We start from the raw sequence: 16,227 nt of genomic DNA, 5'->3' as shown, positions 1-16,227 counted from the left end.
AAATGCCGTTTTTGTGAGGACTATTTTCAGAAGGTGATTATTACAGTTTTTTGTATGAAAGCAATCTGGCTGTTTTTAGCAGAACATAGAATTGACCTTACTGCACCCAATAACACTAATTTCTCATTTTTTCAAAATTTTGGACTGCGTTCAATTATTAGGACAAAAAGGGGATTTTTCTTGTGAGGTCACGATATGTAAAGCTATATAAAATGGAGTTATTTTAACTGGTTTATTGATATTAGGTACACGCTTGACCCAGTGGTAAATTATGCATTGTGTTACACAGTAACCGAGATTCTGGGTTCAAGTCCTTGTGAGAACTCTCCCCTCCGCATTTAGAACATTGTATTATGGAAAATTAATAATATAATGGAATAAGACCATCAATATTACTCGGGCATCATCTTAAAGGGCCCTGTACTAGTACTCCAATTACAGCTGTATTAGTATTGCAATAGGATGGTAACGGATTTATTTTAATTTAATAAAATTAATAATAAAATATAGTAAAAATATTCTTATAAACATATTCAATTACATGTTACCGACGACATAGCTTCTCCAAACTTTAATACAAATGTGCATATCTTAATATATATAATTCCTCCGTACGTGTGATGTCACCAAACTCCTCCTAAACGGCTTAACCGATTTACGTGCGGTTTTCAGAGAAATAAAGATCTTTGCGCTGTGCGTGTTCGTAGATATTAAAATCTTCAATCTAATATGTAAAAAAGAAGTAAGGAGCATAAATGTTTTATTTATCGATCTACCAGGGTTACATTCGAGGAGAATGCGTTTGCAAAAAAATAGAAAGATGTTGTTTTTTTGTGTATAAAAAAAGTTTATTTTTTAATGTTTACAAATAGGATTTGTTTTTTGTGGATCTCAATCAGATTCTTTCCTTGAATTCCTTATAATTTCTACATTATTTTTTCTTTTTATTGGATTTTTGGTAACACTAAAATAATATTAATTTTAATTCATTTTAAAAAATCGCACTCCTGCGGAGTTTGACGTTTGAACCCGAGACCTCTTACATGGTAGGCAAACGGGCTGACCACTACACTACGATGTCGTTCATTTGTATAAAATCCATTTTTATGAATTTTTTAATCCATTTTCCAGAAACTTCGCCGTACAATTGAATGCTGTAATTTTTACCGCGTGTGAGAAACCATTTTTTACGAACTTTCTCAGTGCTCCGATAAAGTTGTTAGAATTTCAATATCTTTTCAGATCCGTCAGTGGTTAGTGTGATACCTGCCTGTTTTTTTCTCTCGATTATTTGTTTGGGTAGGTACCTACCTACCTACCCGTCAGCGTCCGCATTTCCATAAATCTGCGTATTGAGACGCATATTGTGCAAACAACAATAGAATCGAACCCTTTTGAAGAACGCAAGGTGCATTTTTTTCGTCCGGCGCAATACTTTCGGTGAATGCGGTGGGATGTGGCCGGGCAGTAATCGATACTCGAGACTCGAGATATGACGTTATATCGATAGGATAACAAAATGTGTGTTTGAATTTTATATTATACTAGCGGACCCGACAGACGTTGTCCTGTTGCCATTACCTTTGAAAAAGACTTTTCATTGATAAGCAGGTACCAAGGTACATATTTATGATTGAATCCCAAAACCAAAAATAATTAATTTTCAAATATAGAATTCTTTTTGCAAATGTCAAACTCGGCTCTTCTCACCAACAGGGGTGCACTTGATTCATGAATGCGATTTTCAATAATGCATTGAATGTCAGTTAATATTATTTTAGTATTACCAAAAATCCAGTTAAAATAAATAAATGCGAAGAAATTACAAAGAATGTAAGGAATGAATCTGATTGGGATCCATAAAAAGCGAATGTTGTTTGTAAACTTTAAAAAAAAACTTTTTTTAAACACAAAAAAAACAACAACCTTCCATTGTTTTTGTATATGCATTCTCGTCGAATGCAACACTGATAGGTCGATGAAAAAAATATTTATGCTTCTAACTTTTTTTTACAGATTCCATTGAAAATTTTATTATTGTATCTGCGAACACGCGCAGCGCAAAGCTCTACATTTCGCTGAAAACCGCACGTAAATCGGTTAAGCCGTTCATGAGGAGTACAGTGACATCACACGTATAAAAGAATTATATATACAAAGATTAATTATTCTTATTTATAACGAAAATCACACAACTAAGCCCTATTTTATTTTTTGTATATACCTACGTGAATTAAGGCGACTTTATTTATTAAGCAGTTAAAATGCTAATACAATGTTATAAGTATGAAAAATACATTTCAGAATGAAATGAAAAGATGAAAATGTCCTGGGTGGACATATTAAGTTCTCCAAAACGAAAGGCATTTTCAGGAGAAGTGAAGTTTGGATTTTGTCGAAGGGAAGATACCATTGCAGGAGACTGCTGCGAGATATTTGCATAGATTTATAAAACATTGTACTATTAAGCGTGTGGTCCAGATGTTTATTGAAATCTATGTTTATGTAATAACTTTTATTCTTTAATAATATTCATGGTTCTACTTTCTATTTTGTTGTATTCAACTCAAAACAGGACTCTTGGTCTCAAAGAGTTAGGGATACGTTTTTTTTTGTTATATAAATCTTTATATAAATAAATAAAATTAAAATAAATATTTGAATCATCATCATCATTCTATGTCCGGTCCGATGTTGGGGAATATGGTGTCCGCAAAGAGCCTTTATGTATCTCTATCGGCTGCCAGCTCTTGTGCGTCGTCCCATGTCAGGTTCGCGTCCTGTAGTTGTGACACAAATTGCCGACAAACAGTCAGCAGTGGACGTCCAAGACGTCGAGAACCTGATGCCTCGTGAAGTAGGCGAGCGTGGTTAAGGCTCTCAGGAGGCATCCGCAGTTTATTGCCCAGCCAACCGTATCGCTTCCGCTTGATGACAGTTGTCATCAAAGTTTTCTGCGTCCGTTCTCTTTATTTATTTATTATATGGATTGTCTCATTCGCCCATACCAATATTGAATCAACTGCTCCACAAGTGTATAGCTTATGTTAGGTTTTTGTTATTTTCATTGTGTGTTTTGTAATATAAATAATATAGATGTGCATAAATACCTTGTTTTTAAAACTGTCTGAATATTTGTTAATTATCTTTGTTTTTTTAAGTTAGTCTTCTTTGTTTATTCTCAAATGTAATTTTTAAAAAAGTGTATTGTTATGTGTCCTCGGCACGGGAAACCCCAGTGAGGTCACATTATTTTTATTATTAATTATAGTTTGTAAGCAAAAAATATGAATAAATAAAATATATGCGGCCCAAGCCAATTACAGCAGTTACATGAAGAAACATGAATACAAGAAACTGAACAAAAAGAACATAAAACTATTTAGCAAAGACAAACAAGGGCAATACAATAATGGTAAACAATATATTCATAAAAACGAAAGACATAAGACTTCAAGCTAAACCATGCCAATCCAACTTCATCCTACGCTATTTTAGTAGCGAAGAGATCTACAAAAAGCTGGAGTATCAATCCCAAAAAAATCCAAGTCGTGTAATGATTTGACTAATCTACACATTCTGGCATTGGGGCATAAAAACAAAAGTTGCTCTTAGAAGATTTAATAAATAGCAGATTTTGACTTCTGGTGACACGGTTGGGAACATGAAAATAAATTTATTTCAACGGAGATGGGACATCACTTATGGCATTAAGTATTTTGAAAATGCATATAAGGTCCATCACAGTTCTACGTCTCTCCAATGAAGACATATTAAGAGATTGCTCTATTTCAAAATAGGAATAATTACCCCTTTGTCATCCGAGCAACCATGCCACTTTTCTTAGAAAACGGTGTTGGACAGACTCGATATGGTCAATATGAGTCCTGTAGAATGGCGACCAAATAGGAGAAGCGTATTCTAGATGGGGTCGAACTAGTGAGCAATAAAGAGTTTTGATGGTATTAATATTTTTGAAGTCCGCTGTCACTTTATTGATAAAACCGAGAAGTTTGAGAGATTTGTTTACAATATTATCAATGTGTTCACGATAGGAGAGTTTACTATCTAAAGTAATGCCAAGATCCTTTATTGACGAAACTTTTGAAAGGGAAATATTTTTTAGTTTGTAGTTAAATTGTATAGGTTTTTTTCCTCGCGAGAAAGATATTATTTTACATTTGTCAATGTTTAGTTTATTACTTAATTCTCTTATGACTTAATTTTTCAAACTTACATTATAAACTGCTGAATTTTGAATTTCGAATTTCGAATTATCCGTCGATGTTCAATTGTATAAAAATATCACATCCCTAATCCCTTTTCAATTTTGAATAACGAACGCCGACGCAATAACATAACACATCTGTCATTTTTTTTCCGAAAGGAGTAAAATTTCGTTTGTCTATGGTCCATTTGCAATCGATACATATTGAGGGAAAGCTGATGCACATTTTTCTATGGGTATCTTTACAATCTATACATGTTTGTCAAATATATCAGTCGAAATGGGAAAAATTAGACCAGCGCATTCGAATGTTCAATGTTAATGTGATTGCGCATAATATTTCTGTCACCCACACATAAGAGAAGGTTTATTTGATATTTAAATAGACTGTATAATATTATCATTACATTAAATAAGTTATGTATAGATTAGTCAATTTGTTAAACAACCTGGAATTATTTGAGATTGATCTTCCGGCTTTCGGTAGACTATTAAATTATGCCAATTTTTTATATATATATTGTATAATCAGCGCTATGATTTTAAAGTTTTTTTTTCTGAAGTTACTCCGCATGTGACGTCAGAGGTTTTCTTCCGCTTATTATCTGTCAATTCTGCCGATTGTTCCATTTACAGTAAGTGAATTCACAGCTCTCTTATCACTGGTTAATTCATGTGAGCTAGTGAAGTTCAAAGTAATTTGTTTTTATTAAAATATTCGACGAGACAATAGTTAAACAGGTATTTATATATATATATATCTGTTATATATATATGGCGAGAATGAATGGTTGCGTAGGACGACGACGAACAAAAAAGACGTGGCATGATTAGATAAACCAAAATCTCAAGTCTGGTCAAGTCAAAAGCAGACACAACCAAAGGACATGTATCTCTACCTACTGCGGGGAAATGGCGTGAAAGTAGTAGTAGAATTTATTTTCACTTCAATTTTTTTTTCTGGAATAACATGGTTATTATTATTGCATTCAGCGTCGGGGGGGCTGTAATCTGCAACCCTTACGTGCAACTTTTGTAATTTATTATACAATATTGCACGTTACGAATAATTGCATTATGAATGATGACGTCTATATGCGTCAGCTGTCAATGACAGCTGATTTTATTCGTTTCTGTCAATAAACATAATATAATAAGATAATCGACGATTTATGTACTCCATAAAAGTCAATAGATGGATGGATTTAAAAAATGTTAGTGTCCAAATTAATATATACCGTTCACCCTGTTCTCGGCACTCACTCTTCTTCCAATAAATCTTTATGCTTCAACCAGAAACACGATAAACCATCAACTATTTTATTGTAATAACAACCGGACAGTGTCTGGATTCAATACTCCTGTAGCTCAATCACAAGTAACTATCGACGTGCTTAAAAACTACGCTACACTACGCTGCAATTGGATTACCAATCAATTGAGATTAAACCAAACGGTTTTATTCATTTTCAAAGGGTACTTAAGGCTATATAAAAGACGAGTAGTATTTGAATCCACAAATTTGGAATAACCAGTAGCTCAATTTAAAATAACTATCGACGTGCTTAAAAACATGCCAAGCATTTGAGCGATCACAATGAACAACAATGAACATGATTAAGGGATCGCAGTCATATTTCAACGCGTGTGTAATCTCTAAGTCAATGCTCTAGTAGGTTTGTTTTTTGTTTTCCTCGTAAATAAATACAATTCACTGGCCGAAAATCAACGTTTATAAAAAAAATATAATACAATATATTGCATTTGCAAAATAGTAAGGAGTATCTAAAACAAAAAAGTTAAAATTACTATGGCGACTGCTTTTCTTTACATTTAGCTAGCCAAACATACTCATTCAGTTGTACATCTTAAATAGATACTACTGACATTGGAACAATAACCAATGAACCAAAAATTGATCTATTTATAAATATTTAAAACTCATTTTTTAAAACCAACGTATATTATTATTATAGTTGGATAATTTAAATAGCGCCATACATAATGTGTACATCACAATATGTATAAACTGAATATGTGTCCTATGTTTTATTACTTTTTAACTATGTATTTATATATTTATTATTATTATTATGGATAACTTATATAGCGTCATTTTCGTAATATAATACATCAAGGGCGCTTTACGGAGTGATTATATAAAGATATAAATTTAATTTTAACTTTTTAATTTAAGAAAAATAATGTATGTACTTTGTCACCATATGCTATGAATTTATTCAAATGATTTAGAAAACAAGTGGGCTTTAAGTTTCTTCCGAAACATCACTTCACTCTCACAGTTTCGGACCTCTGCTGGGAGAGCATTCCATGCCATAGGGCCTGCGACCGCAAATGCGCGTTCGCCGAATTTAGTGCGCTGTTTGCGTAGAGGTATGATAACTTTTCCTTTCGACGTAGATGTAGCTGATCTAAGCGTAAGACTTCTGTCAGCTAGTTCATCTGGAATGCAGAGTTCCCTTAGATATTCTGGAGCAGAGTTGTGCAGTGACTTATACATAAGCCGACAGAGTTTGTATTCCACCCTCTGTGGCAAACGCAGCCAGTGTAATTCCCGAAGTAGTGGAGTGTTTATTCAATTCGTACAAATTGGCCGTTAATCAATAAATAAATTAAATTAAAATATTTGTTATTTATTCATACAAATACGAGTACATACATATTACCAAAAAAATAGTAAAATAACGATTCCCAAACTTTGAGGCCATGGGCCCTGTGTTGAGTTGGGATACAACATAATGGAAAGTGGAACCACGTACATAATCAAATAATAACAAAAATAAAAATTAAATATTATTACATAAACATGCATATATTTCAAAGGGCATCTGGACAACATGCTTAATAGTATATAAATCTATGCAATATCTCGCAGCAGTCTCCTGCAATGGTCTCTTCCCTTAGACAAATTCCAGACTTGTACACTATTTCCATACGTATATATATTTATATACATATCTTTCTCAGTATTTCCTCGTAGGCATAGATAGATTGTTTATATAATTAAAATACTTTTAAATCAATATGCTTGTGTCTAAAGAGCGAGTTGTTTTGCAATTTTTAAACATTGTGATATTTGTCTACACTGATTTAAATATAATAGATACCTGTCTACTCTTTCCGATTTTTTTTTCGGTACGCATTTTATTTAGGGGTGCGCACGCGTCTCATAATGTGCAATCTTAGTTGAGCGAATTGCGTAAACATTTGCAGCCTGTGACGCCACATCTGTTCATCCCTCATCCCCATTGGCAGATGCGATTTGTACGGGAGTTCGATTGGCTGGCGGAAGACAAATGAGAGCTGCGGACTTGCCGGGGGTGCTTATGGGTTGTTTTGATGATTCAACGAATCTACCCCTGCGAAAAACCGCCATTTTGGACGGCATATTTTTTCAAGATTACGCGTATTATATTTGCTATCTATAGTCGGGCGGGAAAAATACAATTGTGACATCGTTTTATGTCATCAATATGTATGAAATAAAATGGTTTTAAATTCAGGAATTCTTATTCGATTTCTATTCCTATTGCAATAATTTTCTTGTTAGAATGATTAGTAATACGATCGTTTCATGTTTTCTTAATAAGACAAAATTAGCATGGCAATGGTATTAGTATTTTTTTCGTGTGACGTCGGATAAATTTTCTACTTAATCTTCTTCTTCAGCCTTGTTCTCTCCACTGCTGGATAAAGGCCTCTTCCAAACGTCTCCATTCCTTCCTATCACCCGCTTTCATCATCCACGTTTTACCGGCAATAGAGGTAATGTCGTCGACCCATCTTTTCTGTGGCCTTCCGACACTTCTTTTGTTTGCCCATGGTCTCCAATTTATTATTCTGGGTGTCCACCTGCCAGCATTTTGTCTCGCCGAGTGTCCTGCCCACTGCCATTTTAATTTCGCTGCACGATCCATGACATCCACGACTCTGGTTCGGCGCCTTATTTCTTCATTTCTTACTGTCTCTTAGACATACACCGAGCATCTGTCTTTCCATGGATCGATGCGTGCATTTTAATGTCTGGCTACTTTTTTGTGTTACAGACATGGTTTCTAGTCCGTATGTTGTCACCGGCAATATGCACGATTCATATACTTGTCTTTTTAAGCAAACAGGGACTTGTTTATTTTTTAATTTGTTTAATTTTCTACAGAGGTTTAAACTACGCATATTTTGAATTACCCAAAAGCAAGACGTTTCGAGCGCTGTGGAACAAACGACGGAACAATGACGTTTTGACGTCAAACTTGTACGCAATGTTTATTGGGGGCACAGTCAGCGGTCATAACGCATGACGTCATAATGACGCAATGCCAACTGCGAGCCGTTTTTTATTTGCTCATTTTTAAAATTATAAATAAAAACTTGTTTTGAATGCATTAATAGTTTTATCATTCAAATCGTGAAAATCTGCTCTAAATATAGGTATATCATATTTTTAACGTTATTCCCGACTTCTGAAAATACTCTATTATAGGTAATATTAAATTAACTGTTCCACGAATGTATAGTTTATGTTATTTATTTTAAAGAAACAAACAGTCGACACTGATATAATAACATTTAAAAAATACGGTTTAAAGACAGACCAGCGAAGTTTCTTAATAAGAATCATACTTATTAAATTGTGGTACAACAAAAGGGTGTGTTTATGTGTATTTTTTCGGGAGTAAGTGTTCTGTTATGTTTTTGTTTTTTTATTGTGCGTTTTTCAATACAAATAATATGGGTATACGTAAATGAAATATAAACACAAATACGTAGTGTATAAAACTGTCTGAATATTTTGTTAATTATCTCTGTATTTTAGGTCTTCTTTGTATTTTCTCACGTGTAAAAATATTGAAAAATAAGTATATTGTTAAGTGTCCTCAGCACGGGTTACCCCAGGGTCAAATTATTTTTATTACTAAATTAAAATTAAAATAAAAAAAATATTTTTTTAAAATAGCAAATATCTAAATACATGCATATGTGAAATTAACATAACAGCGAATTAATATACCTTCATGTTTTTTTTCTTCTTTTTTCATCAAAATATGGAATGTCCGCTCCCTAGTTGGAGCATAAGTCATTTTTATTTTTTGATTATTGAGTCAGATTTACAAAATATGATGAAAAATATCTGAATATAACGAATTGTAATAATTATCGTTTGTTCACCATGAAAAATAAAATAAATAAATAAAATGTGGCGTCGACAAAGAGCCTCCAGTAGCTCAATCACAAATAACTATCGACGTGATAAGAATTTCTCACCATGGTTGTTTATCATCATCCGTAAACACCTAATATTAAATGACAAAATATTAACGTTTCGCGACGTATAATCCTGCTGCGCAATCACATATTTGAATTTAACCAATGTAACTATGGAAAATATTCCAAGACTGCTATTTTTATTTGTTTATTTATTATTTATCATGCTATTCATTGCATTTAGCCGGCGCGTGGCGTTTAGCGAGCCAAATTTCAAGAAAAGCAGTCGCCATGGTAATTGTAATTTAAATTTTTCACTCTTTTGTATTAGATACTCCGTACTTTTTTGCAAATGCAATGTATTATATTATTTTGTATATTAAACGCCGATTTTTCTTCAGTGACCCGTATTTATTTACGAGGAAAACAAAAAACAAACCGACACATGCGTTGACTAAGAGATTACACTCATGACTGCGATAACTTAAGCATGTACATTGTTATTCATTGTGATCGCTCAAATCAGGCATCTCTTTCGGCTTCGCGTCCCGTAGTTCTGGCTTAAAATGCCGACAAAAAAAATCGAGCAAACATCTTTTTTGCCATGCGCGTCTTTTCTGTTGACAATTTCTTAATTCTTATTTTTTCTCTCGCTCCGCAGGGTCCCTGCCGCCCAGCCCCGCCGACAGCGGCGTGTCGGACGTGGACTCGTCCAGCTCGGGGCACGCGTCCGCCGAGGAGCTGGCGGCGTCGCGCCTCGCCGCCGCGCGCCTGCACCAGCTGCTGCCGCCCTTCTACCCGCCGCCGCTGCACCAGCCGCCCTACCCGCCCGCGCCGCTGGGCCCGCCGCCCGCGCAGCCGCCGCGCGCGCCGCACCACGCGCAGCACGCCTTCCAGGGCAGGACGCACGGTGAGTGGAATCCGCCCTGACAGCTTCATTCAAATTTCATAACTGATTGCGCCACTTGCCCGTTGGCAGATGGACGCTCGTAATTGTCTGGTTCGCGGAATGTGTTATCTTTATGCTTTGCCACCGAACCCTTATACCATAGAATAAGGAATAGTCCAGAAACCGCATACGCACATCAAACAAAAGGCGACTCCAATACTCATAAATGAGTAAGTTTTAGTTTTGACCCATTAGTTTCTTTGTAAACGTCGCTCAGTACTCAACTCCTGATTTGAATTCAAGTATTTTATTTTATTTTATTAGGTAATTCAACAAAGATACATACTAGACACATACAATTTGAAAGCATTCGTCAATACAATTTTACATGCATATATATCTTCAATTATAGAATTACACAAAATATATTTATATATTAAGTTATGCCGTGTTGTCCTTTTAAAGTGTAGAAGTACTGCTAGGATCTTAAAGAAATAGGATGGGATCACATTTCATGTGTAATTAGTAAATGAATGTGTAAGTAGCAAATGTATTACTTAAAAATTGAATTATTTTTTCCAACTGTCAGATTGTCGAAGAAACCAAATAGACATTTCGTTAGTGTTGCAAGGGTTGTATTTTTTTACCCTACTTTGCTCATCTAATAAGAGAAGTAATGAAAATTGGACCTCAGATTAATCAACTTTGTGGCTGACATTTGACCGACATTATCTTAAGTAAGAAACGCAATATCTTACCTGGGCCCAGTAGGCAGCAAAGAAATCCAACAAAGCAAATGTGGCGTAACCAATAACCTTATTCCATTAACACACAGAAGATATATTTTCGATCAGATTCTGCTTAACAAAATTATATATAATAAATTTGATTCCCCAGATTTAATTTTTGATTCAGTTACCTCAACTCGATTCCTATATAGCGAATTATTTACAACTCGTTAAAGGCGGTCACAAATTGAAATATTTGGATAAATCATAAGAACGCAAATATTTCTTTCTATAAAAGGGGGTAATTAAAAGAAAACCCCGCTTCATTTTCGTATCTTTATATATATTAAAAAAAATACGGAATGATTCATATTTTTTATCCAAACAAAATTGTGCGGGAGAACATTGATCACTGGTCTAGTGATATTTCACTCTAACCATCAAATACTTTGTAGTGTATATCTCGCAGTCGAGTGAATCATAATAAAACGCTAAATAAATATGAATTTAAGAAAAACATACAAATTGTCCCCCGGTGAGTCTATTTATGTCCAAGCTTCCGGTTGCCATTGCCAAGTCTGAAATACAGTGAAAGATTTCTGAAAAAAACTTGTTATTTGCAAAGTTAAAAGAAAACGTTTCGCATTCCAACTTTCTTAACTCGATCTTCGGGGATTTAACGTCAGCTGAGGGCTTAAAAATAACTCGATATTGTGTAAGATATATTGTTTAACTTACGCGTCACGCGATAGATCTGTCTTATATATATTATGAGTTTATTTTATAATTTATCTTTCTACCAAGGTTGTATATTAGAGAATTTGACGTTAGACTACGACGCTCAAATCAGCACAGCATTCTCAATTTCATTTTCAATATGTTTTTTTAATATATCTAAAATTTTGATGAAAGCGAAAACTCCGTTTTTATATTTATATACACGCCTAGTGGGCATTTTTAAATACAATCTTCTTGCGGTGCCTTATCACGTCCCCCGACGCCGACGTTAACGATCACTATAGTGAAAGCATCTCGGTCCTGCGCTACTCCACAGCTAGGACAACTGCTTATTGGATGTACTCGCTATAGTGATTTCTGTGAAAAGATGACCAGAGTGGTTTCCCGTTGCCTTCTCTGGTGGATTTTTCTGTTGGGGTTACTTTCCCTTAGCTGGTTGATTCTGGTTTGGAGGCGCCAGAAACTCGCCTTTCATCCCCTCGTTATATTCTGTGATCACACCCTTATGAGTGTGAGTTTAAATACATATAAGGGCAGTCATGTTGCTTTAAGGCAATTTCTTCCTATCTACCCAAATCGTTCGATTTGAGAAAATAAAGTAATGTATTGAACCTTTGAAAGCAATAATTGACTCGAGAAGCCCTTTAGATCTATTCCATAGAACAAAAGCGTTCCAAATTTTTGGTTGGGTTTTTCGTTTAACAACAAACGTGGAACGGACGGTTTTGGCTTGCGCTTGCTATTCTTGACCTGAGTACCTACGGCCCGTTCAATTGCTGTAAACTGTAGCTAACTTCGTGGTCATCAAATTATGTTTTTTGTCAGTACGGGCGACTCAATTAGCCAGTGGCGTGTTATTACTCTAAGATTTGAACATATTACTGTAGGAATATTAGAATATTTTCATTATAAAACAAAACAAATAATATCTATAGTGTATTATGAAGATAGGAGGTATTCAAAGTGGGAAGGGAAGTGAGAGGAAAAAGGAAAAAGTCAAATATTCCGATAGTGACATTTCAACCGTGATTTAAATTTAAATAAAGAAGAGGCGCGTCTCTGACAGTAGTTGGTAGATTTTTTTATTTTATTTATTTCGAATACAAATAGATGTACAGGTTAAATTAATATAAATAAAAACTATAAAAAATATATACATAGTAGGGTCTGCCATCCAATTATATGTATTCACTAAATTATACTGTAATAAAGCGACGACGGCTTAAAGTTTAAATTATATGAAGAAAAAATATTTATTAAAATAAAAGAAATATGGACAAAACAAGGAGATAGTGGGAAGGAAAAGAAGGAAATTTATTAGGAGTGGTGAAGGATGATTTAAAGAAAGTAGGAGTGGAAAATTGCATTTGATTTAATGATTAAAAGCAAGAAAAGAGACGAAACGTCTATTCTCTGTCTAGATTATTCTACAATCGAGAGCTACTACTGTGAAAGAGGAGGTAAAAATATAGAGCGGTGAATAGGTAAAGAAAGGATCTCTCGTTTCTAGAACGAGAGATAGCCCAGGTTGGTAGAGCTCTCTAAATTAAACAGACGAAGTCGGATTATTTAAAATATTGTGAAGAAGTAATGAAATGTGGATGTTTTTTCTATGCCTGACCGAAGACATAACGTATACAAATATTCTGCAATCGTTTATTTTATTAAGAAGTTCAGAACAGCATCTGGGTAACATACAAATGTAATCATAATAATTGATTACATTGTTTTCTTATTTTTTATTCGCTATATCATAGATGTAGCTAGTATACGAGTAACGTATCTATTTATTATACATCAGTGACTAGCGAATGTTTTTTGTGGATATGTCGAATATTTGAAAAAGTGTGATCGACTATCGAAACGAATGTGCCCATTGTTTTAAATGTGGTTATGTGTCAACAAATTTCTCTTGTTGAAAGATATTAAGCAATATTATTTATCGCTGGAGACAAATAAATGCTCAAGTGTTCCGATTCTACTGTTCCTAGGTATGGTGTGTTTGATCGTCGGCATTAAATCATTGGAAAACAAATTTGCCTTCATAAAAGGAAGTGTAAACGTCGATAAGTGGTATTAATATCGGCGGCCATTTGCAATGCATCGCTTCCGAGCAAACTCAAACGGCCAATAAAAATGTATTCAACTTGTTTTAAGTGATGTCGGAATGAAAGAACCGTGGCGTTCGATTAAAATTATTTTTCTAATATCCATGGTTGTTTAATCTATACATGGACAACTGTATGAAAAAGATAAAATGTATGGGTATTGGAGCGAAAATTTATAATTTTTCAGTAAGCTGCTTGTATGCTGATGATGCAGTTCTGTTAGCAAGCAGCAACGAGGATTAGCAAGAAATAGTCTCTAGAATGTATGATGTATGCCTTGAGAGCGAATTGGCGATGAACGAAAGTAAGTCAAACGTAATGGTATTTGAAAGGGGAAGTGAGGTTACTGACTGCATAGTAAATTAAAACAACCAATGTCTAGAACAAGTTGAACATTTTGTGAATCTGGAAAGCATGTTTTCAAGAGATGGAAGTGTAGAAAAAGATGTTGAAAAGAGACCGAATGCGGGCAACAAAATGAACGGCGCACTAAGCACAGTAATTGCTTAATTTCGTACCTAGCTGTCACGTAAAAGCCCGCTTGGATTAACTATGTAATAAATAAATAACTTCTTTTATTTTATTTTATTTAACTTTTTGTACAATTTGTTATTTGTATATTGGCGGGCTCATTGCCAAATGGCAATTTCTTCCAACCAACCAATAAAATAAAAGTTTTATTTTTATAATTCAAGTTACAGAACATATTCAATAGAAAAAAAAAAGATTTAAAAAAATATATATTAAAACAGAAATAAACGTATTTGTTTATAAATTACCTTAAATCAAAACTATTACTCAATGGGAAAAAGGAAAAAAGAGGAAAGAGGAAAAAGGAAAGGAGTAGAGATTAAGGAAGATAAAGGAGATGTTTCTTCAGTCGTGATTTAAACAGAGATAATGTAGTAACATATTTGATGGTGGATGGGAGATGATTCCACAGTCGAGCCGCATGGACACTATATGAGTTAGAGAAGAAAGAGAAATTGTGGATGGGTATTAAGAGAGTGCCTTGAGAATTAGAACGAAGAGGTAAACCATGAACTGATAAGCGTTGAAATTTTTCACGCAGGTATATAGGAGCGTTAGGACTATGAAGTACATTGAACAGAAGTGAGAGGGAGTGATAGTCTCTCCGCTGTCTAATTTTGAGCCATTTCAGTTGCCTACGATAATCAGAAATGTGGTCATATTTCCTAAGATCAAAAATGTACCTTATGCGTGTATTCTGAAGTCGTTCAAGTTTATCGAGTTGTTCACAGCTTAAATCACTTCTGTCGTTATATTGTTTTTTATTCGGGTAATTTTAGCAAAAGGAAGAGGAAACTATTGTTTATGCATTTTCTGTAGTGTGTAGATAATATAAATTCTGGCCAGTGTTCGTGCCAAGTGCCAATATTTAATATTTACACACGTTTTTCAGTACTGTTAAGCTCTATTATTATAAAAAAACAGGTCCTAAAATGCACATAATGCTCACGAAAATACTATTCCACGGAAATTAGTGTGCATATAACCTTGCCGAGTGGCTTATCGATAGTTTTAACAACTTTAGCAGAAATTCGTCAAGGCATATCGGGTAAAATACACCGAACCGACGCGACGCAACGCGCGACGCATTGTAGCCTGACTTACTTAGTTAATAATATTAGTGTTACCTATTGTTTTTTATTATTATAACCATCATCAATTCCTAGGGCACTGCATTAGTACTCCAATGAGGAACTTCAGCCCTACGGGAAATTGGATTAAAAAAATGTTTTCTTACGCGCGGTAAAAATTAGACCATTAAGTTGTAAAGCAAAATTTCTTGGAAACGTACGAAGAAAATATTAAAAAAGATTTAAATAAAAACTAACATACATCAAATATTTTAATGAATATTACACCAACGTTGGGGAAAACCTTGTCAGTAAATTAAATGGAACATTTCCAAAGATTAACTAATTATAATAGGGACGGAGAATGCCTTAAAGAAGGGAATATGGAAGTCTAGGCATTTACAGGGCTTATGACCTGTCATTGGCTGGTTTAAGTGGCCACTTTACACACCGTATAACATTCACCATTTTGCCCATGTTTAAGCATCCATATTTATTAAATTCTTCCATTTGTTGATTTTAGTGAAGTTAAAAGGCTAAAACCTTTATTGTTGTGAAGAGATTCATCTGACATATTATTTCACATACTAGGCAACGCCTGAAAACAATTTTTTCAATTTTTAAACTTCTTCTTGGACCAGTTGGTTTTATTACAATATTGAATGGAAGAATTGAAGAAATATGGATGTTCAAACATAGGCAAAATGGTGAA

At 34.3% G+C, this 16,227-nt stretch overlaps 1 protein-coding gene across 2 annotated transcripts in view; it reads left to right on the top strand.

Annotated features, from left to right (window-relative positions):
* The window catches only part of LOC148283547 (uncharacterized), a 142,918-nt gene that overhangs the window by 72,351 nt on the left and 54,340 nt on the right, over positions 1-16,227 (top strand). For both annotated transcript variants that reach the window (XM_088243684.1, XM_088243683.1), the window contains exon 3: positions 10,113-10,361. In XM_088243684.1, the coding sequence (XP_088099810.1) occupies positions 10,113-10,361 (249 nt within the window). The remainder of the gene's footprint in view (positions 1-10,112; positions 10,362-16,227) is intronic.

The sequence above is a fragment of the Micrasema longulum genome, unplaced genomic scaffold (assembly GCF_059751315.1).
Source record: "Micrasema longulum isolate JH-2025_06_02 unplaced genomic scaffold, ASM5975131v1 h1tg000224l, whole genome shotgun sequence".
Lineage (NCBI taxonomy): Eukaryota > Metazoa > Arthropoda > Insecta > Trichoptera > Brachycentridae > Micrasema > Micrasema longulum.
The sequence above is the reverse complement of the archived record's forward strand: the minus strand, read 5'-3'. Positions and strand labels throughout refer to the sequence as shown.